Source organism: Lathyrus oleraceus, chromosome 7 (assembly GCF_024323335.1).
Source record: "Lathyrus oleraceus cultivar Zhongwan6 chromosome 7, CAAS_Psat_ZW6_1.0, whole genome shotgun sequence".
NCBI classification, from domain to species: Eukaryota; Viridiplantae; Streptophyta; class Magnoliopsida; order Fabales; family Fabaceae; genus Lathyrus; species Lathyrus oleraceus.
Window position 1 is genome coordinate 398,486,181 of NC_066585.1, and position 22,730 is coordinate 398,508,910.

The 22,730-nt window shown below is 36.5% G+C and overlaps 1 protein-coding gene across 1 annotated transcript; it reads left to right on the top strand.

The window, feature by feature from the left end:
• The first annotated feature begins 15,509 nt into the window (after positions 1–15,509).
• LOC127104013 (uncharacterized) lies at positions 15,510–16,978 on the top strand. Its single transcript, XM_051041236.1, has 2 exons — positions 15,510–15,626; positions 16,586–16,978. Exons 1-2 carry the CDS (start codon positions 15,510–15,512, stop codon positions 16,976–16,978), a joined length of 510 nt encoding a protein of 169 aa, XP_050897193.1.
• The last annotated feature ends 5,752 nt before the right edge of the window (positions 16,979–22,730 follow it).

Below are 22,730 nucleotides of genomic sequence, written 5' to 3' on the forward strand. Positions count from 1 at the left end.
GAATTCTGGTCTCACTTGACCCCAAATACATTACATAACATTGTGTGACATGTTTGCAAGTAAAATTGGTTGGAAATGAATCACATGGAGGCAAACCCGAGCCAATGTGCAAAAGTCTGATTTTTCCCAAATGGAAAAAGCAAGAACCACAAACAACTCTGATCAAAGCATCCTTGTCCCTCCTTTTTGATACTAGAGTGTAAACAATCTAAGTGGAGGGAGGAACCAAGTCAGAAGCACAACAAGACTTCCTACACAAATCTCACTTTGTCATGTTTCGAGCCTCACCTCATTTCTAAGCAAACCTCCCTCTTTCTCTCACTAAACCTTTCCCTTACCTTCCGTATAAATAGGGTAAGTTATTCCATCAAAATACCAATCTTTTCAAGCCAAGAACACTCTGACTTGAAACAAAGTTTTCGCCCTTAAAACAGAGATTTAGTTTTAAAGTTCCAAGTCCATTTAACCTAAAATAACCACCCATAAAACCTTCCCTCAACATCACTTAAGCTTTCTGAAACACCAAAACACCTTACAACCACCTTCCTTGAGATATCCATAGTCATCAGAGTCACCATATGAGATTTATTCTGACCAGGTTGTTCCACTCATCTTTTTCACTCAAACAAGTTACCCTCTTGCTCGAAATTCCTCACTGATGCTTAACCCCATGGTCTAAACCTTGATTACTTCGTATCCACCATTTAGTTTTATTTTTAGGTCAAGTTTTTTTTTGTTCTTGAGAAATTATCCACACTCATAGCCAATCAATAGCTCATGGGTGTGGAGATGACGACGATGAAGTGTGGGAAGGTTGACTCCATGTTTGATTCCCTCCAAAAACACGAGTTTCAAAAATTGATTTTTAATGTTCTGAGGTTGAAGATGACCTCACATGTTCGTTACCTCACGCGCATTTCAATTTGAAAAAATACAGTGTCTGCTTCTGATTGGCTGTTTCGCGCGCGTGTTTCATTTAATGTTATGTTATGGGTGCGCTTGGGATCATGGGTTCAACCCCTAGCGCCCTCACTTTCTTTTTATTTATTTCTTTTATTTTTCCTTTTTCTCATTTTTAAACCATTTTCTTTCATTTTGATTTTATTTTTTTCATCATTTACTTTTATTCTGATCTAAAATATTTTATTTCATCTTTAGTTTATTTTATTTTGACTTATTTTGTTGACTTTTCATGTCTTGATTTATGATGGTTAATGAAATCTATTAGGTCATGACCTTGGATAATTAGGGTTGACAAAACCTTCAATGCTTCAAATCTATCAATGAATGATCAATGGATCATTCATGATACTTTGAGGCATTGATAAGCTGCCTCAATTTACCCATAATTGAGTCATTTGATGCATAGATGAAGCAATTTTTGTGTTCTAACTTGTGGATCCATTTGACTTGTTTTGCTTCTATTGATTACTAACTCTCTAACACCTACGTTTAACTTATACATAACTTAGTCATTAATCAACTACTAACTTGTAATCATTGAGTGATACAATCTTCCAATTGTAAAATCATTGATAGATGGACTTGGGGTTGTATAACTTTCATTGTTTTAAATCTATTGTAAGATGATCATGGATCATCTTCAATACTTTGCATCAATGATGAGTTATCCCTTGATGCGCCATATTTTGAGTCCTTTGACCTATGGATGGATAATCCTCAAATGTTTTTCTTGTACATTTAACTAACCATTAACTTTGATACTGCTAACCATTGTTATTGTCATCTTGTTATTATCTTGTGATTTACTTTATGTCAACTTTATTACCTTGTAATTTACATTCAAGTACTCATTGGCATCACCATTGTATATACTCCTCATGCATATTTACCATTGCCATTTCATTTATTGTCATCATACAATCAAAAACAACAAAAACATGATAAAATTATAAGACCAAAAAGATGCATTTCACTTGTAATCAACAATTATACTTAAAGAATTTCACTTAGGACCCTTTCTTGGAGAACTTGCCCTAATCTTTTGACACTTTATCTCAACTTTGCATTTCATCTCTAACTTACATTCCTGTTGTAAGAATGGCATCATGGCACTACCCTAGAAGACCATTATCCACTTGTTAGCTTAGGTCATTTTTTCACACACAAGGATTTCCCTTGGGCTACCTTACAATGAGACCCTTTACTTTCTTGCTTGGTTACTTTGTATATCCTTTGTATGTCACCAATTTCAAAATCAAAGCAATAAACTCTTGATCCAACATCATGTGGCATTTTTCATAATTAAATTCAAAATAAAATAAAAATATGATTAGTATTGTGCGCTACGAGACTTAAGTGGTGGGGAATGAGTATGGATGGAGCTCTCCTACCCTTACTCTGATTATTTTGGACACAAGACACTTGGCTTTTTTGTCTATAATATTCACCTCCGCCCATAGACTTTAGTGCAATCTAATCACAAACACTCTTTTCATAAACCCTTCTTAAAGGTAAAATCAACACAACCCATCAAACTTATTTTTGTGCCTTAGGGCATCACTCCGAAAACCCTTTTTTCAAAGGTAAAATCAACCACCCCAAAACATTTTCTACTCCGAACTACAGAGCTCTGATTCTTTATCACCCGATGAATGATAAATAAGCACAATGGCCCCAATCATTGGCGAGTACAATAATAAAAAAACCAAAAATATCATTCTTTCACACTTTTGTAAATAAATAATAAATACAAAAATATTCATAGATAAATACCCATGCACGCAGACAATCTAAATGTTTCCCATGGAGTGCCATGGATGTGAGGGGTGCTAATACCTTCCCCTCGTGTAACCGACTACCGATCCCAATCTTGGTTGCGAGACCAATCTGTATCCATATATATTGCACTTCCTGTGTGCACTTCTTTTTCTCAAGGGTTTTATCGACTATTTCCCCTTTCCTCTCCTTCTTTAAGAATAAACATAATTCGGTGGTGACTCTTCTGTTTCATTTTTTAAAATGGTCAGTCTCGGTTTCATTTCCAATTGTTATCAAAACCTCGAGCGCGATAATAGTCACCCTTCTGTAACATCGTTTTGATGCACGCCTACATCCTGACTTAAACACCACACTCAACACAATTCAAAACATTAATCGAGAGACCACCTATTACAATGAAAGATTAGTCAAGAGTAAATTACAAACAAATATAATAAAATATGATCTATTATCGCCACCTACAAAACACTTCTAAATTTGAGCTTTGACAACAACCTTAAGCTCCATAGACATAAACACCCATAACACACTGATGAAAACTCACAAAACTCGACAACACCGTAACTGAACACCTGCAATCAGAACTATACACACTGTTAGGAAGGGCCTAGGAGCTTAAACCATAGAATTCAATATGATCAATGATAATAGAGAGAAGAAAGGTTTGGAAATGTTGTTAGAAAACACCTTTATCACTAAAAGGAAAATTAATAAGGCATAGAAAATTTCCCAAGATCACTACACCACAACATATTAATGTATCCAATTAACCCAATGAATGGCAATAGTTGGTGAACAAAATACGTCCCCAAGCCAATCCGCAACATACCTGATATTAACTACATAAATTTGAAATAACTATAAGGATCTTTAGGAATAAAATATGACCATCTTCTTTGGGCCATTTGTCGATCCATAATAACTTCCCTTAAGGATTGTGGTGAAGTGTTAAGTGGGAAGCCTTTTAGAGTCTTTGATGGCATTACACTGATGGGTTTATTGTGGACGAGGATTGATGTGTCCAACCAATATGGAGTGAAAAAAAATCACATTAAATGTCTCTGTCATCATTGGAACGCTCTGCGTGAATTTTTAACATGTGTCATAGGCTAACGAGTTAGGGTGTGGCATCTCCCTTTAGGGTGCTCGAGTGTATTTAAGTGTTATGATATTTCTGAGACGTGATATGACTTTTGTCTTGCGTCTTCCTATTTCTTTTTCATCTGGGAAGTGGCATACCTGTATATTTTTATCCAAGTTGGAGCCCTTTTCATGATGATGCAAAGTTCTCATACTTGTAGGTGACTAGTTGAGTATTCTCCTTAAAATGAAAAAATGTATTTGTAGTGGTAAATTCATAACCATCAAGCTATGAATAAGCTTAACGTCAATAAAATCAGTGTCGCCACCGCGCTTTTATTGTTTCCAAAGGAAAAAGGAAAAGTAAGAACAAAACCCAAAGATAAGAAGTTTTCAAATCAAAACTAATAAAATGCCATAGATTATAGGTAAGGGGATTGGTTACACAGAGGGAAGGTGGTAGCACCCAAAGTGTCCTAGGTACTCCTAGGGAGCCCTCTTTTATGTGTGCATGTGTTTTTGGTATAAAAGAGGTTTGAGAAAAAATAGAGTGTGGGGAGTGAGAAAAGAATTCATTGATTATATTTTTGTGTTTGACAAGACCTTCGAACTTGTGCCTTTGTACCAAAATAAACATGAGGGATCAAAACCTCATAGTTCGTGGTAATGATTTCGAAGTTGGTGAATTGCTTTTATAAAAAATTTAGTTGAAAAGGCACGACGGGCCAAAAATTTGAATGAAGCTGTTAGTTCTTTTTGTTTTTTGAAATTTTAAGTCAATATGATTAAGTTTATTTACAAATTTGATTAAGAAAAGATTTCAAAATTCATTAGCATAAGGCCAAAGTTTCTAATCATTAAAATAAAGTCTAAGTTTAAAATCACAAGCAAAGAAAGTTTTTGAAAAGGGGGAGAGGCTTTGAAATTTAAGAAGTGGGAGGAGATGAAGAGGCTATCCTAAGCACAAATTAAAAGTTAAGAGTTGAAAATATCTGACTAATGGGATGCAATCCAACAAACACAAATTTCATATAGAAAACCCCACTTTCCTTTTGGACTTTGAATAAAAAAGAAATCAAGGAGCAATTAGCAATATCCATAAATTATAAAGATCAAAGCATCAAATAAAGATAGCCACACCCAAGCAAGCAATTCCCAAAGCTATCAGTCTTTTTGGTCTTCTTATGTATCAGATGAAACATTCCTTGATCCACTCAGAATAAAGCATCAGACACAAGATCAAAATAATAATTAGCACCAAAACAAAATAGCATATGAATTTAAACAAAGTCCAAGGCTTGCATCAGATGAAGGCTTAGTTCATAATAGCTTGGTCTCAAAATGTTGGCATTGGCCAAGTCCTTTTTTGCATAGGGAATGTTGCCTAATCCTAAGTCTAATAGTTCAACTCAAGATCAACAGTCCACCAAACATTTTGTAGGGTTTTTGTTGTTATTAAGTATTCTAAGGTACTAAGACCACAAGCAAAACCAAAATGCACAAACAAATATATACAATCACAAGATATGGCTCAAGTGAGCAAAGTCAAAATGACATAAACATAAACAAGCAAAATGGAATTTAAATGACAATGAATGATAAATAACTGAAATTTAAATTGCATAAAGTAAATGACTTGAAAGTGAAGCAATATTAACAAGAGAATTAGTCAAATGTTATTCAAAGGTTAGTAAAGGTTAGTGGTGTTTTTTAATTGATTAAGTCATTCTTTGGAAAATACTCAACCATTCTTTCGTAAGTATGAATTCTTAAACCAAGACATCTTCCATGAGAAGGACTCCAACTTGGATAATTCAACAAGTATGCCACTAGCTCTCATGAAAGGAAAAAAGGTCAAGTTTCCACACAATACCATGAATAATGGGAGACTTGCAATCTCATTTACTAGAATGTTATGCCATTAGGGTCAAATTTAGCTCTATCTTAAGCAATCATAATTAGACTTATGTAGAAGTCACAACTATCTGAGGCCAGGCAATACAAATTTAGGTGTTAATTCATGTTAGAGATTTGGTATGAAGAACCAAAATCCTAAATCATACCACACACTAAAAGAAAAGATCAAGAGGGATGGACCTATCTCAGTATACTTGTATTGGTTCATCTGACACAAGGTCATTGATGAACCGATTAGCCTTAAGACATTAGAGATTTCATTGGTTAAATGAAAGAATGGGAAGAATGGGAATAAATATGAAGAGGGAGGGGAAGATAGAAACACAAATTGACCAAGGGAGGCTTCATTTTGGGGGATGAAATGTACATTTCATCAATCCCCTAAATCCAATGTTTTTGATCCAACAAAAGTCAAATCAACCTTGACCAAGGCCCAACCAGAAATTCAAACATCACAAAACCATAAAAATGGCTCAACATAATTTTTACACATTTAATCAATTCAAAATCAAATTAAAAATGAATTAAAATTCAATTTTATTTGTCAAAACCTAAAATCTCTTTAAAACACCAAGTAAATGGCCAAGAGATTTATCCTAGGCCAAACAAAGTCAAAGGACCTTAGACAAAAAATTTCATGATTTTTAAAAAGTCAAAAGTATTTTTAAACAATTAAAAATATGCACAACAACATTTAATTCATGAAAAATATCAAAATTAATCTAAAAAAGTAATTCTTATTTAGAATATGAAAGAGAAAAAAAATTCAAGATTTTTGGTGAAAGTCCCATATTTTTTGGATTAAAAATGAAATTAATAATTAAACAAAATAAAAGGATTAAACATAAAATCAGAAATTAAAATTAAAATAGAAAAAACGAGGGCCATCAGATCTCTCTCATTAATTGGGGTGGCGGATCTAAGGGCCACACGCGCGTGTTCAATGGTGGACTCTAGTCAACTTGATGTACGCGTCGTAATCAAATGCAACGGTCCAAATTATAACATCCAATCATGATCAGATGGACAGGAGGTGTGCCAACACACCACCGAAGCTAGGGTTCCGGTCATCTTCTCCGGTGACCTCCACCGGACTGGTCCAACTTCATCTCAATGAAAAATGAAAAACAAGGACACTATTTCAAAGAGAAAATGCTCAGGATCACGAATTTGGCCTCAATTTTTTGAAATTCCAAGTATTTAAAAAGATACAGGGATTTGAATTTTGAGGATCATGAACTGAGTTGCTTCGATTTCACCTTAAAGCAACTCAATCTATTTGCCTACATTGGTAGGACTTTAGCTAACAAAAAATCACAAAGAATGGTGAAGAATTGAGAGAGAATCGAAGAGATGAAAATTCTGGAAAATCACCTTCGAGTGAGCTTCAAACTTGCTTGATCATGCTTCTAATTGGCCTTGGCTTGACTTCAGAAGCTTGTAGGAGTTGAATTGGATGAAGGAAAAGATTGTACTCTTAGAGTTTCAATCTCAAAACAGAAGGAGATTTGAAACTCGATTTTCAAATGAAAACCTTCAAGATTATCCTCTAATGATAAGGGTTTGGATTGTAGGTTCAAAGCAATGAGGGTTTTATTTATAGACAAGGCAATTGCTTTCTACACATTTCCAAAATTGACCAAAAATAGCAATTCACTTGCATGCTTGCATGGGCGTGTGATAGGCCCATCAAATGATGTTATTGGGTCCAAAATCCTTCATGTGCAATGCTGAAATCATGTCATGTGATCATGCAAATGAAATTGAAATGTGAATGTGAATTTCATCCAAATGAACCCTTGAAGATAAACCATGTGCAAGTCCTCCAATTCTTAGACAAATGAGATGATATTAGACTTTTTGAAAAGGTGAGATCAAGTGGAACAACGTTCATGTTGGACACTTTTCCATTTGAAGCTTGGATAATGATGAATTTTAAGGTGTAAGTTTGGAAAATCAAACATATTTGAAAATTATCTGAGTACCAAGTCAAATGTCCACTTCTTCCCCCTTGAATAAATTTTTCTATGGGCTTCAAATGGAAAAAGTTCTTTCATAAAAGTCGTAGATCTTTCAAACCTCTTAAATTGGATCACAATGTTGACCTCATTTGGGTTTGGCATAAAGGAGTTATGCATTTTTGAAGTTAAGGAAAATCACTTGTTAAATGGTAGTGGCCCAAAATGACCTATAATGTTTCCTCTTGGCACATGCATTTGCAAGTTGAATTTTAATTTCTCCCAAGAAAAAAGGTTGAATAGGACATAGTGAATTTGATGATGAAACTTGAATAGATTTCATCTCATAAAAATTGAGCAAGTTATGGTCCTTAGAAGTTGACCTCCTAACTAGGATTCAGACAAAATGACCTATAATCTTTAACCATAAAAATTGACTTTCCAAGCAAAACTAGATCTTGACTTAAACATGAAAGTTGTTTGTATATCATAAGGAGTAAAGTTTCTCTTGGAATCATTTTCATATGAAAAGAATTTTAGTAGATAGGGTCCAGGGAACCCCAATTTTGACTAGTTGACTTTCTCTAGTCAACCACCATGAACCAACTTGCAAACTTGAAGTTATCTTGATCTCTTGGACTCATGGAGGATCATATATGCATAAGATTATGTATAAATAAGTATCCCTTGAAATATTTAATCAAATGATGAAGAAACTTGTTGAGGAAGTCACATAAGATACCCAGATAAATTAGGGTTTTCAAGGAAAACAAGCTTCAAACTCTTGATGAATTCTTGATCAAAATGACATGTGAAGATCATGGGGATCCATATAAGATGTATAGAGTCAATGTGAACCATATCTTTATTAGTTTCCTTGCATTGAGGGTCTCAAACCCTATATATGAGCTTGATGGAGCATGGATGGACACACACACTACCTACAAAAGACATAAACTATACATAAACATATTTTTGGTATTTTTGCTTAGTAAATAATGAAAAACAATGTAGAATACAGTAAAATGTGCTTGGTGACCACTCCCGCTACAAAACCAATGAATGAGGAGTAAGGAGGATGCCAAGGTGTGATCCTAAAGCTAATGCATGTCATGAGATAGCATGAGGGATCTTGGGGTCAAAATTGGGGTCTTACAGTATTTTAATGAAAATAAATCAAAACAAGCATCTTTGATATTTTTACCATGAGCTACGAGATTTTGATCCTCCATTGCACTTTGTTGGTATGTAGGCATTGGACTTCAAAAGTCTTGGCAAACACAAATTAGGAAAAAAAATACTTCTTTTCCCATCAATCAAATATTTAGAAAACAACACCTTTTTCAAACTAAAATATACATATTTTTAAAGATGTTCCCATGGAGTACCATGGATGTTTAGGGTGCTAATACCTTCCCTTTGAATAATTAATCCCTGGGCTCACATCTCTTCTTATTAGTTTTGTTTTAAAACTTCTTTGGGTTTTGTTTGTACTTTTTCCCTTTTCCTTTGGAAATGATAAAAGTGCGGTGGCGACTCTTGCTTTATGAGTTAAGTTAATCAATAGCCTAATCTCAATTTTTTTACCGCTACATGACCTTAGAACCCTAACACATCTTGGCCTTTTAGGATGTAGTTTGGTGGCTATTAAGGTGTAGACTTAAATTAGTTGTTACGCGATACTACACTCGGACGAGTTCCTCTTGAGAATATTATTGGTTGGCGGGTAGTCGTTTAAGCCGGTAATATCCAAAAGATGGAATTATGACTCTGGGAACTCTTTAGAACCTTGTTCTATAGGTGATTATACCCTTAGTATATACATTGTGGGTTGGATATAACCCTTGGCTCCATGCTCGTGACTCCGTACCTTTGGAGCTTGTTTGTGTGCCTTGTGTGATCTTGTTTGTGGTTGTTGTATCATGCAGTCATTGCATTCATGAGCATTTTTTCGATTTTCAAGGAAATTAGAGACTCTCTTTGCAAACATCGCAAATATTGTTTCGTTTTTCTAGTCTTTGAGTCTTATTGTTAAGCTATCTTCGGATATGAACACTATTAAGAAAGTCAACTACCGATACAATATCATTTACAAGTTCCCAAGCCCAGTTCAGGATGATCTTCTCAAGCTATCTAAGAGGTCTCCCCCCGACAATCTTGATGTCTTCAGAAAGGATTATGGAAAGACTTTGGCTTACTTGGAAGCTTCTCTAAATAAATACTAGAGGGACGTCATTCATAGTTTGCTACTGTTTTATGATCGCACTTTGAGATGTTTCATGTTCCCGAGTTATCTGTTAGCGCCTACTTTGGAAGAGTACTCCAGTATCTTGGACATCCCTATCATGCACCAAGTTCCTTTTCATGCTTCCGTGGAGAAACCTTATGCTACTCAAGTTGCTTCTGCTCTTTATTTGAGCGAATCTGTTGTGAAGGCTAACTTTAAGAAGAATGGGAGTGTTTATGGTTATCATTTGAGTTTTCTATTGAAAGAAGCTGGTGGTATGGGTGACAGAAAAGATTGGAAGGCTTTCAATGCTTTTCTAGCTTGTTGTGTCTATGGGATTGTGTTATTTCCTAATGAAGTGAAGTTCGTTGATGAGAATGCTATTGTTATCTTCATTCAAAGGAATCTAGTGCCAACTCTCTAAGGAGATGTTTATCATTCCATACACTGTAGGAGTTTTAAATGGAAAGGTGTTGTCGTTCATTGTTGTGCGACACTTTTGTACCATTGGTTTAGAAGTCATCTCCCTTGCCAAGGTGGTTTTGTTGACACCCAAGACACCTTTAAGTGGTCCCAAAGGCTAATGGGACTCACCTCAAAGGAAATTGACTGGTACAAGCATAGTTTGAGAAGGCCGTAAAATAAAGAAGTGATCTTTTGGGGAGTTCCCCAATGTGCCTCTCATGGGGATGAGGGGTAGAATTAATTGCAACCTAACTCTTTCTCAAAGACAATTAGGGTTTTCTTTGAAAGATCCACCTGAGGACAGAGATATGCAAGAATCCTTGTTTTATGATGTGCCTGATAATACTGGATGGATGGAAAGAGCTGCCAAAGCATGGGGAAGTATTCATCTGAAAGGAGGGACATATTTTGGGAGGAGATATTCTGCAGTCTATTCACCTTATGTTAGGTGGATTGAGGATAGGAACAAAGATCATCACTGGCATTTCTCTCTGGAGGCTCCTTTGTATCCAAAAGAGCCTGATTAGTCAGATGTTGTGCCTAAGGGACTCTATAACCATATTCAAACTCAAAAACTCTGATTACTTGCAAAGAATGAAGAGTTAGCAGCTTCTTGTGGCCAGTCAAGGGAAACCTCAATTGTCTCACAAGCTTAAGAAAATTCAAAGAGAAATTAATGGGGTTGTTAAAGTTAAGAAGAGATCAATGTTTGAAGATGGTAGAGGTAGCAAATTTGTTTTTGTTGAAGTTCATAAGAAGTTGAAGAGAAGATCCAGTAAAAGTGTCGAGCTTATGAAGTTCTTAAAGCATCCAAAGCCAAGATGGAGAAAATATACAGAGCCAGGATTGAAGAGTTAGAGAAGTAACTCCGAGCTAAAGATGTCCAGTTTAATGAGGAAAACACTGAAAGGCTAGGGATGGAGACTCAACTCAAAGGAATCAAAATTTAGTTGGGAAAAGTTATAGAGGAGGTTGCAAGTCTCGAGGTTCAGTTGGAGGGAAAATATGATGATCATATTCCACTTCCAGAATGCAATGAGTGCAAGAAGTTGATTGAGCAGTGCCAGTACCTGGATTGTATGATTTTCTGAAAGGATCTGGTTATTCAAAGTCTTGTTCTAAGGTATGATCAAGAGGGAACAAGGAAGCTATTCAAGGGGTCCAAAAAGTGGAGTTTTAAGTATTTCAAGAATGGAGGGCCTCTGACCTATGTAGAGTGCGAATATTACATTTTTATCTTATATTTTTCATGTAGTGACCACCATCAGGGTTGTTGATGGGGTCTCTTTGATTTGTACTATTGCCTTTGTCTAGTTGTTTCTTTTGTGTGAACTGCTTGTATTACACTTCGTTTCGATTTAATGAGTATGGTGGTTAGTTTATCAGAGTTCATTGTTTATCTTTTTTTCTCTTACTTAAATAACTCGACTCAAAGTTCTAGATCCGTGGAAATATTTGAACATGTCATTGCATACATTGCATGCATTCACGCATTCATATACACCATGCATAAAAGATTTTCTGGCCGATCTTCTTATCTTGATTATGCTTTTCTTAGAAGAGATTGCAAATCCAACTTTCCACTAGTATCCCTCTCCCAATGCCGATGTGAACTTCCCTGATTTAAACATCAATGATCAACATGGTAATGGTTATCAGAATGTCATTCATAATCAAGGTATGCACGACAACCAAGGCCATTTTCCACCACCACCACCATATAATCATGGTCCACATCTCATTGCTGGAGAGATGATGGGGAGTCCAAATATGAGTGGGAATCCTCAGGTGCAAGAGTTGGAGATGGATCGTAATGAAGAGATGTACTCTATGCACAATAATGATTTGGGTTTTCCTGCTGAAGATAGAAAGTACCACATGCTGGAAGAGAGATTGAAAGCAGTAGAAGGCCTGTGAGTTTTGGGGATGGATGTTAATGACCTGGGGCTGGTACCAGGAGTAAGAGTTCCGCCAAAATTCAAAGTTCATGTTCTTGACATGTACACTGGAACAACTTGTCCTAAAACTCATGTGAAAGCTTACTACCACAAAATGTTTGTGTATTCGGAGGATGAAAGGTTGTTGATGCATTTCTTCCAGGACAACCTATATGGGGCATCACTGGAATGGTATATGCATTTGGAGAGAACCTATCTGGGTTTTTTGAGTTAGTAATGGCGGGGGGAAGAATTGAAGTTGGTCTTAAGATGGGCAAAATCCAGTCTTATAATGCTGGTAGTTCTATAGAAGGAAGTGGTAAGAAATTGTTCAGTGGATATCCCAAGAAGAAAGATGGTGAGTCTAATGTTGTGTACTCCCAGAGGGGTCGATGAAGAACTCAAAAGCAACAACAACAAGTGAATGCTATGACTATACCAGCCCCTACAGCTCCGCAACCACCACAACCCTAGTATTAACAGCAACAAAATGCTCCTCGCCGTAACTACAATCAGCGGAGACAACCCAGACCTGAGAAGGTGATTGATCTGATTCCTATGTATTAATCTCAAGTACTCCAACATCTACTTCAACTCAAGTATTCATATGTATTACAATCCTAACGCTCGAGGTGAATTCCATTCTGGTGGTATAGGTCATGATATGGAAAATTGTTTGGAGCTTAAATATGCAGTACATGATTTGTTGGATTCAAAGGCCATCCAGTTCACCCCTGATAATGGACCCAATGTTATCCAGAATCTGATGCCTGATCATACTGGGCTAGCTATCAATGCCATTGAAGATGATGAATGTTTGAATTTGATCATGGATGTGAATTTGGTGACTTTCTGTTTCCGTTTGTTAAAGAATATTTGATTAAGAATGATGTTTATCCTGGTTGTTTACCAGAGTGTTGTAAATGCAAGAATCAGCCGGAAGGTTGCGATGATTTAAAAACAGGAATTTAGGGTTTAATTACTGAAGGGTTTTTATAGTTTGACAGAATTGTGAAAGATAAGAAGATTGAGGAGACAATTGTTGTTGTGATCTCTATCATGTATACTCCGGTTAATATTCCAGCTCCGGCTAGACCAACTCCCTGGACTATTACTTTGCCTGGTCATATTCCATTACTCCAATGAAAAGGTTGTGCCATGGAATTATGGTTCAAATGTTTATTATCATGGGGTAAAGCAAGAGGATAAACCTTCTGAAGAGAATCCATGAGTGGATGACAGTTTGAATGTTGATAATCTTGCTGGTACAAGTAGAATTACAAGAAGCGGTAGGGTCTTACCTTCAAAGAATTCTCAAGATAGTGTCGATGCCTTGGAAAAAGCTAAAGTTAAGCAAGTGATGGCGGATAACTAAGAACCTATGCAGATTAATGTTCCTAAATAGAGGGCAGTTCCCGGTGCTTCTTACTCCAAGGGAAGTTGAAGATCTATTTAGGATAATCAGAAAGAGTGATCATAAAATGGTGGATCAGTTAAGTCATACACCGTCCAAGATTTCAATTTTGTATTTGTTGTTATGTTCCAAGACCCATAGAAATGATCTCGTGAAGTTGTTGAGTTCTTATTTTGTCCCTCAAGACATTATTGTTAATCAGTTAGAAGGAGTTATGGCTAGTATTTCAGCAGACAATGGTATGGGTTTCACAGATTCGATCTCCCGCCTGAAGGAAGAAACCATAATAAAGCTCTACACATTTCCATGGAATGTAAAGTTACTACTTTATCCCGTATGCTGGTGGACACGGGGTCATCTCTTAATGTGCTACCCAAGTCAGTTTTGATGAAGATAGATTATGCGGGTGTTGAATTACGCTCGAGTGACTATATAGTCAGGGCTTTTGGTGGATCCCGAAGAGCATTGTTTGGTGAGGTGGATTTACCTGTCAAGATTGGACCTCAGGTTTTCGGTACAATGTTCTTTGTCATGGATATACATCCGACTTATTGATGTTTTCTAGGACGACCCTAAATTCATGGGGCAGGGGCTGTAACGTCTTCTCTACATCAGAAGATGAAGTTCTCAGTAGGTGGTAAGGTGATTACTGTTGGCGGTGAAGAAGAGTACATGGTTAGTCATTTGGCCTATTTTCGTTATGTGGAGGTTTTGGGAGAGTTCCATGAAACTCCTTTCCATGCTTTCGAAGTTGTTCAAGTGATCAAGACTCCTCGTCTTGAGGAGAAGAAGCATGCAGTTCCCATGTTGTCTTTGAAGGATGCTAAAGCAGTTGTTGAAGCTGGTCATTCTGAAGGTTGGGGTCGTGTGTTGGATCTCCCTCCCAAGTTTGACAAATTTGGTCTTGGTTTCAGTCCCTCCAGACAAGGTTTAGCTCCCAGAGCTCCAAATGCTTCCACTCAAGTGTAGTTTTCAAGTGTTGGTTTTATCAAGGATGGTCAAGCCAATGTTGTCGATGATGATGTCAACAATGATTATGATATTGACAAATGGATTCGCTCAAGTGTTCCAGGGGAAGAGCTCAGCAATTGGACTTCTTAGGATATCATCCAAGTCATACTCAATTAGGAGTAAATTTTTGTTTTATTTTCTTTATCATGCAATAATTCCTACACTCTGCCCAAGGTGTAGTGAATCATGTAGGGCCACCATGTTTTTATTTGCAATCTTTATCATTAAAAAAAAATTGCATTCAAATATTTTTTTCTCTTTGTCTTTCTTTTTGTTTTGTTTTTCTTTTAAAATGGCAATGTTTTCTTCTCATCACCCACTTCCTAAAAAACATAAAAACATCATTAATGAAGATCCACATCCACCCTGGATTCTATTAATAACGATGCTTCTATCAATCATTATGACTTTGATAATCCGATCTACCAAGCCAAGAAGAATGTGAGGAAGATTGTGAACTCCATGAAAAGTTATCAAGGTTATTAAGGAAAGAAGAAAAGGTCATATGTCTGCATCAAGAGTCGATCGAGGTTGTGAATCTCAGAACTAAGAACGAAGTGAAAGAGCTCAGGATAAGGGCTGCTTTAGAGGAAAGTGTGAAGACAAGGTTGATAGAAATATTGTGAGAGTTTGTTGATATCTTTGCTTGGTCTTACCAAGACATGCCTGGGCTCGATACATATATTTTGGTGCATAGGCTACCTTTGAAAGAATAGTGTCCCCCTGTCAAGCAGAAACTTCGAAAGAAGCGCCCAGACATGTCCCAGAAGATCAAGTATGAGGTTCAAAAGCAGTTTGACGCATGTTTTCTGGTTGTTACTTCTTATCCTATATGGGTAGCTAATATCGTTCATGTGCCTAAGAAGGATGCCAAGGTAAGTATGTGTGTTGACTATCGGGATTTGAACAGAGCAAGCCCAAGGACGATTTCCGGCTTCCTCATATTAATGTACTGGTAGATGACACTGCTAATTTCTTGGTGTTTTCTTTCATGGATGGATTCTTCGGTTACAATCAAATCAAAATGGAACTAGAATATATGGAGAAGACAACATTTATCACGCCATAAGGGACCTTTTGTTACAAGGTAATGCATTTTGGTTTGAAGAATACAGGGGCAACCTACCAGCGCACTATGGTGACCCTCTTCCATGACATGATCCACAAAAAGATTGAGTGCTATGTGGATGATATGATTGCAAAGTCCCATACAGAGGAAAAACATCTAGTCAATTTTCATAAATTGTTTGAGAGATTGAGGAAATTCAGACTGAGGTTGAATCCCAACAAATGTACCTTCGGGGAAAGATCCGGTAAATTACTTGGCTTTCTGATAAGAGAAAGTGGAATTGAGGTTGATTATGCGAAAATAAAATCAATTCAAAAGATGCCTGAGCCAAAGACAGAAAAAGAAGTGTGTGGTTTCTTAGGAGGGTTGAACTACATTGCTAGATTCATCTCTAATCTAACAACGACTAGTGAACCAATGTTCAAGTTATTGAGAAAAGGCCAGGTCATCCGTTGGAACGAAAATTGTCAAGAAGCGTTTGAAAGAATAAAGGAATACTTGCATAAACCTCTAATTAATTTGCCTTAAGTAGAAGGAAGACCGTTGATCATGTACCTCACTGTCCTCGATGAGTCAATGGTGTGTGTATTAGGCCAACATGATGATTCTGGCTGAAAAAAGCATGAAATATACTACCTAAGCAAAAGGTTTACCAGCTGTGAAATTAAATATTCACTGCTCGAGAAAACTTGTTGCGCTCTGGCATGGGCTGCTCACCGGATGAGACAGTATATGTTGACTCACACTACCTTGCTGATATCAAAGATGGATCTGATTAAGTATATTTATGAAAATCCTGCTTTCACGGGAAAGGTTTCCCGTTGGCAAATGTTTTTAACAGAGTATGGTATTCATTATACGACTCAAAAAGCCAACAAAAGTAGTATAGTTGTTGATTACTTGGCTCATCAACCTATAGAGGATTATCAGTCAATGAAGTTTGAATTTCCTGACGAAGATGTGTTGTTTGCCAAAGATTATTACAATATACCAAACTCAGATAAATGCCAAGAACCAGGATCACGATGGACGCTCATGTTCGACGGTGCTTCGAATTCTTTGGGGAATGGTGTTGGAGTTGTCATTACTTCTGCAACAAGTTTTCATATTCCTATCACCACCATAATCTATTTTGATTGCACCAACAACATATCTTAATATGAAGCCTGCATCTACGGGATTGAAGCATCTATTGACTTAAGAATCAAATTTTATAAGGTATACGGGGACTCAACTCTGGTCATCATCCAAATTAAAGGAGAGTGGGAGAGAAGGCACCCAAATCTAATTATGTATTGGGAGCATTTATTGAAGTTGATTTCATATTTTGAGGAGATCATGTTTGAACATATCCCTAGGGAAGAGAACCACTTATTAGATGCACTGGTTACTCTAGCATCCATGTTTAAAGTTAAATGGGGGAATGAGGCCCCCTCCATCAGAATCATGAGGTTAGATGAGCCATCATTTTTATATGCTAATGATAAAGTGAAAGATGATAAACCTTGGTTTTATGATATCAAAAGAAACCTTGAGAAAGAAGAGTACCCGGAGGATGCATCTATAACAAATAAGAAAACAATGAGGAAGTTATCTGCTAGGTTTTTCTTGAATGGGGATGTGCTGTATAAGAGGAGTCATGATTCTGTTCTGCTCAAATGCGTGGATAGACACGGAGCGGAAAGAATTATCAAAGAGATTCATGAAGGTTCATTTGGAACCCATTCTAGTGGTCATACCATGGCTAAAAATATTCTAAGAGCAGACTATTATTGGATGACCATGGAAACTGTTTTCCATATTCATGCTATATCGTGTCACAAGTTCCAAATTTATGTTGATAAAGTGCATGTTACTCTCGTGCCTTTGAATTTTTTGACTTCTCCAGGGGCCTTTGCAATGTGGGGCATTGACATGATCGGACGCGTTGAGCCCAACACTTCGAATGGACATTGTTTCATCTTTTTGGCTATTGATTATTTCACCAAGTGTGTGGAAGTTGCTTCTTATACCAACGTAACTAAGCAGGTGGTTGCCTGCTTCATCGAGTAGAATATCATTTTTCGTTATGGGATCCCTGAGAAGATTATTACAGACAATGGGTCCAATCTCAATAACAAAATGATGATAGAGGTTTTCCAGAACTTCAAAATTCAGCATCATAATTCCTCCATGTATCGCCTGAAGATGAATGAAGCTATTGAGGCAGCCAATAAGAAGATCAAGAAGATTGTACAGAAGATGGTTGTAACCTACAAGGACTGTCACGAAATGTTACCCTTTACTTTGCATGGTTACCGTACTTTGGTGCGCACCTCGACCGGGGCAACCCCATTCTCATTAGTGAACGACATGAAAGTGATCTTTCCTGTTGAAGTTGAACTCCCTTCTTTAAGGTTGATGACAAATGTGAAACTCGACGAGGTTGAGTGGGTTCAGAACAAATTCGATCAGTTAAACCTCATCTAATAGAAGAGAATGATTACTATCTGTCACGGGCAGTTATATCAAAAGTGGATGAAGAAGACATTTGATCAGAAAGTCCGTCCTCAGAGTTATTAGCCTGGTGACCTTGTTTTGAAAAGGATTATTCTTCCTCAATATGCTCCCAGGGGCAAGTGGACCCTAAATTATGAAGGGTCATATGTTGTGAATAAAGTTTTCTCTGGCGAAGCCATGATGCTTGCAACTATGGATGTTAAAGAGTTTCCACTCCCTGTGAATATAGAAGTAGTCAAAAAATAATTTGCATAAAAAGACCCGCTAAGTCGACGACTTAGGCAAAAATGGGAATCCCGGCGAACCACACAAAAAAATGAATAAAAGGTTTGGGAAAAAATTAGGGGTAAAAAAATAAATAAGTACACCCGCTAAGTTGAAAACCCAAAAGGGCAGCAAATGCAAAAAAGGGTATCCCGGTGGATTGAAAATCCGAAAGGGAGATCCAGGAAAAAGTTAGGGATTGAAAGCAAAAGGCTACGTCGGGTGGAGGATCTTTGATCTCGTTATTACAGTTGGAAACCATGAAAGGTAGGAATCAGTCCAATTATCTTCTTTAGAAAGAAAATTGATAAATACGTTGAAGCCGTAAGAGTTAGAGTGGAATCGTAACCTTTTGGAAATCCGTGGTCACATTGCCATTCTTGTAATACTCTTTTGTTTTGTTTTTGCAATGACCTCTTTCTAAAAATTGATTCCCGATGTAAATGCCTATTTACAGGCCAACTTTCAATCAATAAAAAGTTATTTTTACTCGAAAGCTTGCTCTTTGTTTTTACTTTATTGTTTTGTTTGCAAATAACATAATTTTTTATAATTATTGCATCTGAAAATTTAAAGGCTTTACATAACATGATTAGAAACATTTGAATTTGCTTACGATTTTTGTGTGGTCTGGTTGGTAGACAAAGATCCATGCTATACCTGGGGAATTTTGGTGTGATTTGTTTTGCAGGAGCCATTATTGACTCGCAGATGTACGACATACCAGCATGAAAGTGAGTTTTTTATTCGGTAGGTGTAAGACCCAAATTTTGATCCTAAGATCCCTCATGCTATCTCATCATATGCATGGGCTTTGGGATCACACATTGACATCCTCCTTACCCCTTATTCATTGGGTTTACATTGGGAGAGATCACCAAACACATTTGATTATATCATACTTTTGTTTTTAGTCTACTAACCAAAATACCAAAAATATGTCTATGTATAGCTTTGTTTCTTTTGTAGGTAATGTGTGCATCCACCAATGCCTCATCAAGCTCACAACCAGGGTTTGATACCCTCAGTGCAAGGAGATCAATCAAGAGATGGTTCACAATGGTTCAAGACATCAAATATGGATCCCAATGTTCTTTATTTATCATTTGGATCGAGAAATCATCAAGGGTTTGGAGCTAGTTTGCCTTGGAAACCCTAATTCATCTGGGTATCTTGTGTGACTTCCTCAACATGTTTCTTCTACATTTGGTCCAATACATCAAGGGATCCTCCATGAGTCTCAAAGATCAAGATAACTTAAAGTTTGCAAGTTGGTTCAAAGAGGTTGACCAAAGAAACTCAACTCGTCAAAACTGGGTTTCCCTAGGCCCTATCTGCTACAAATTTTGTCATATGAAAATTCTTCCAAGATCAAAGTTACTCTTTATGACATTCCAAACAACTTTCATGTTGACATCAAGAGCTATGTTTGCTTGGAAAGTCATTTTATACGATGAAACATTATAGGTCATTTTGTTTGTGCCCTAGTTAGGAGGTCAACTTCCAAGGAACATAACTTGGTAAATTTTTATCACATAAAGGCCATCTAGTTTCCATTATCAATTTCAATATGTCCTCTCTAACTTTTATTCTTTGAGAAATTTCAAATTCAACTTGCAAGGACATGTGCCAGGAGGAAACATTATAGGTCATTTTGGGCTATTACCATGGAACTAGCAATTTTCCTCAACTTCTAAAATGCATAAATCCCTCATGACAAATCCAAATGAGGTCAAATTTGTGACAAAATTGAATTAGGATGAAATATCTACAACTTTTATGAAGGAACCATTTCCATTTGAAGCTCATAGCAAAGGTTATTCAAGGTGGAAGAAGTGGTGATTTGACTTGGTACTTAGATAATTTTCAATTATGTTTGATTTCTCAAACTTCCACCTCAAAATTCATCATGATCTAAGCTTCAATGGAAAAGTGTTCAACATCAAAGTTGTTCCCCTTGATGTCTCATTTCCAAGATGTCCAAGATCACTTCATTTGGACAAGATTTTAAGGACTTGTGCATGAGTTCTTTACAAGTGTTCATTTAGTAAGATCTATGTTCAAAATTCAGTTCCAGAATGCATGACATTGTGATATCATTTCAGGTTGATTAGCACGAAATGTTGGATCATTTGGCATCATGATTTTGGCCTTGTACACACCCATGCATCCATGCAAGCAAACTCGCTAATTTTAGCAAAAAAATTAAATGGTGTAGAAAGCATTTCCCTTGCCTATTTAAACAATTTTATTGCATCAAAACTTCACTCACACCTTGCCCAAGCTTTTCCATGTGATCCCAGAACCTCACACCATAGATTTCCTTGAAGGTTTCTTTGAAATCGAGTTTGAATTTTTCCATCTGTTTTGAGATTTAAAGTTTTTCATCTCAATTGGTCACTGAAAGCAAGAGGAGGAAGAACCAAGCAAATTCAGATCAAGATCAAGCCAGATTCAAGCTACCCAAAGGTGATTTTTCAGGAACTTCGAGCATTCGATTCTCTCTCATTTCTTCACCATTCTCTCTGATTTTTGTTTGGCTGAAGTCCTACCAATGTAGGCAATAAGATTGAGTTGCTTTGAGGTCAAAATAAAAGCAACTCAGATCATGAACCTTAATTATTAAATCCATGTATCTTTCAATATACTTGGAATTGGATAAAATGGAGTTCAGATTCGAGCTCCTGAGTATTTTTTATTTAAAACCATGTCCTTACTTTTCATTTTTGTGGTGGTTTGTGGTGGACCAGTCCGGTGAGGTCCACCGGAGAAGATGGTTGGAGTTAGGGCTCCAGTGGTGTCCTGGCATTACCCAGACCATCTGATCATGTATCCATGTTCTAATCCTGGCCCTTGCTTTTGAATACCACGTGTGTGAGCAGTTGGCTGAGGTGTTGGATGGAAGCGCATGCTTGGCCATCAGATCTTCCACCTCAATTAATGAGGGAGATCTGATGGCCCTTGACTTTTCATATTTTCATATTTTTCATTTAATTACATTATTTTGTTTAATTCATAATAAATCCATTTTTAATCCAAAAAATATGGGACTTTCACCAAAAATCTTTAAATATTTTACTCTTCCATATTCTGAATCGAAATTATTTTTTGGATTGATTTTTCTGTTTTTCATGAATTAAATGTTTTTATGAATATTTTTAATTATTTAAACATACTTCTGACTTTTTTAAAATCATGAATTTTTTTGTCTAAGGTCCTTTGACCTTGTTTGACCTAGGATAAATCCCTTGGCCATTTATTTGGTGTTTTGAAGGGATTTAAGGTTTTGTCCAAATTAAAATGCATTTAAATTCATTTTTAAATTGATTTTTAATTAATTAAATGTTTAAAAATTATGTTGAGCCATTTTTATGGTCTTGTGATGTTTGACTTTCTGTTTAGGCCTTGGTCATGGTTGATTTGACTTTGGTTGGATCAAAACCATTGGATTTAAGGGATTGATGAAATGTACATTTCATCTCCCAAAATGAATGGATGGTTTTGATCAGATGAAATTCATCTTATGATCAATTTGTGTTTCTATTTCCCCTACCTCTTCATCTTCATCCCTATTCTTCCCCATTTCCCTCATTTGACCAATGAAATCTCTAATGTCAAAATGCCAATTGATTCATCAATGACCTTGTGTCAGATGAATCAATACAAGTATGACTGAGATAGGTCCCTCCCATTTTCTTATAGTGTGTGGTATGTTTTAGGAGTTTGATTCTTTGTACCAAATCTCTAACATGCATTAACACCTATATTTTGTTGCCCAACCTCATATAGTTGTGACTTCTACGTAAGTCCAATTACGATTGTTTAACATAGAGCTAAATTTGATCCTCAAGGCATAACATTCTAGTAAGTGAGATTTTAAGTCTCCCATTCTTCATGGAATTATATGGAGACTTGACCTTTTTTCCTTTCATGGGGGCTAGTGGCATACTTGTTGAACTATCCAAGTTAGAGCCCTTCTTATGGAAGATGTCTTGGTTTAAGGATTCATACTTGTGAATGAATGGTTGAGTGTTCTCCAAAGTATTACTTAATCAATTCAAACTCAACACTAGCCTTTGACTAACCATTGACTAAATCTTATTCATTAAATTTTTACTTTCAAGTTATTTACTTTATGCAATTTAAA

Excerpts from the sequence above, each read along its gene's own strand:
- LOC127104013 (XM_051041236.1), top strand. The coding sequence starts at position 15,510 with ATGTCCCAGAAGATCAAGTATGAGGTTCAAAAGCAGTTTGACGCATGT. Across the intron at positions 15,627-16,585 it reads TGCCTAAGAAGGATGCCAAG|ATGGATCTGATTAAGTATAT; the intron begins GTAAGTATGTGT and ends CTGATATCAAAG.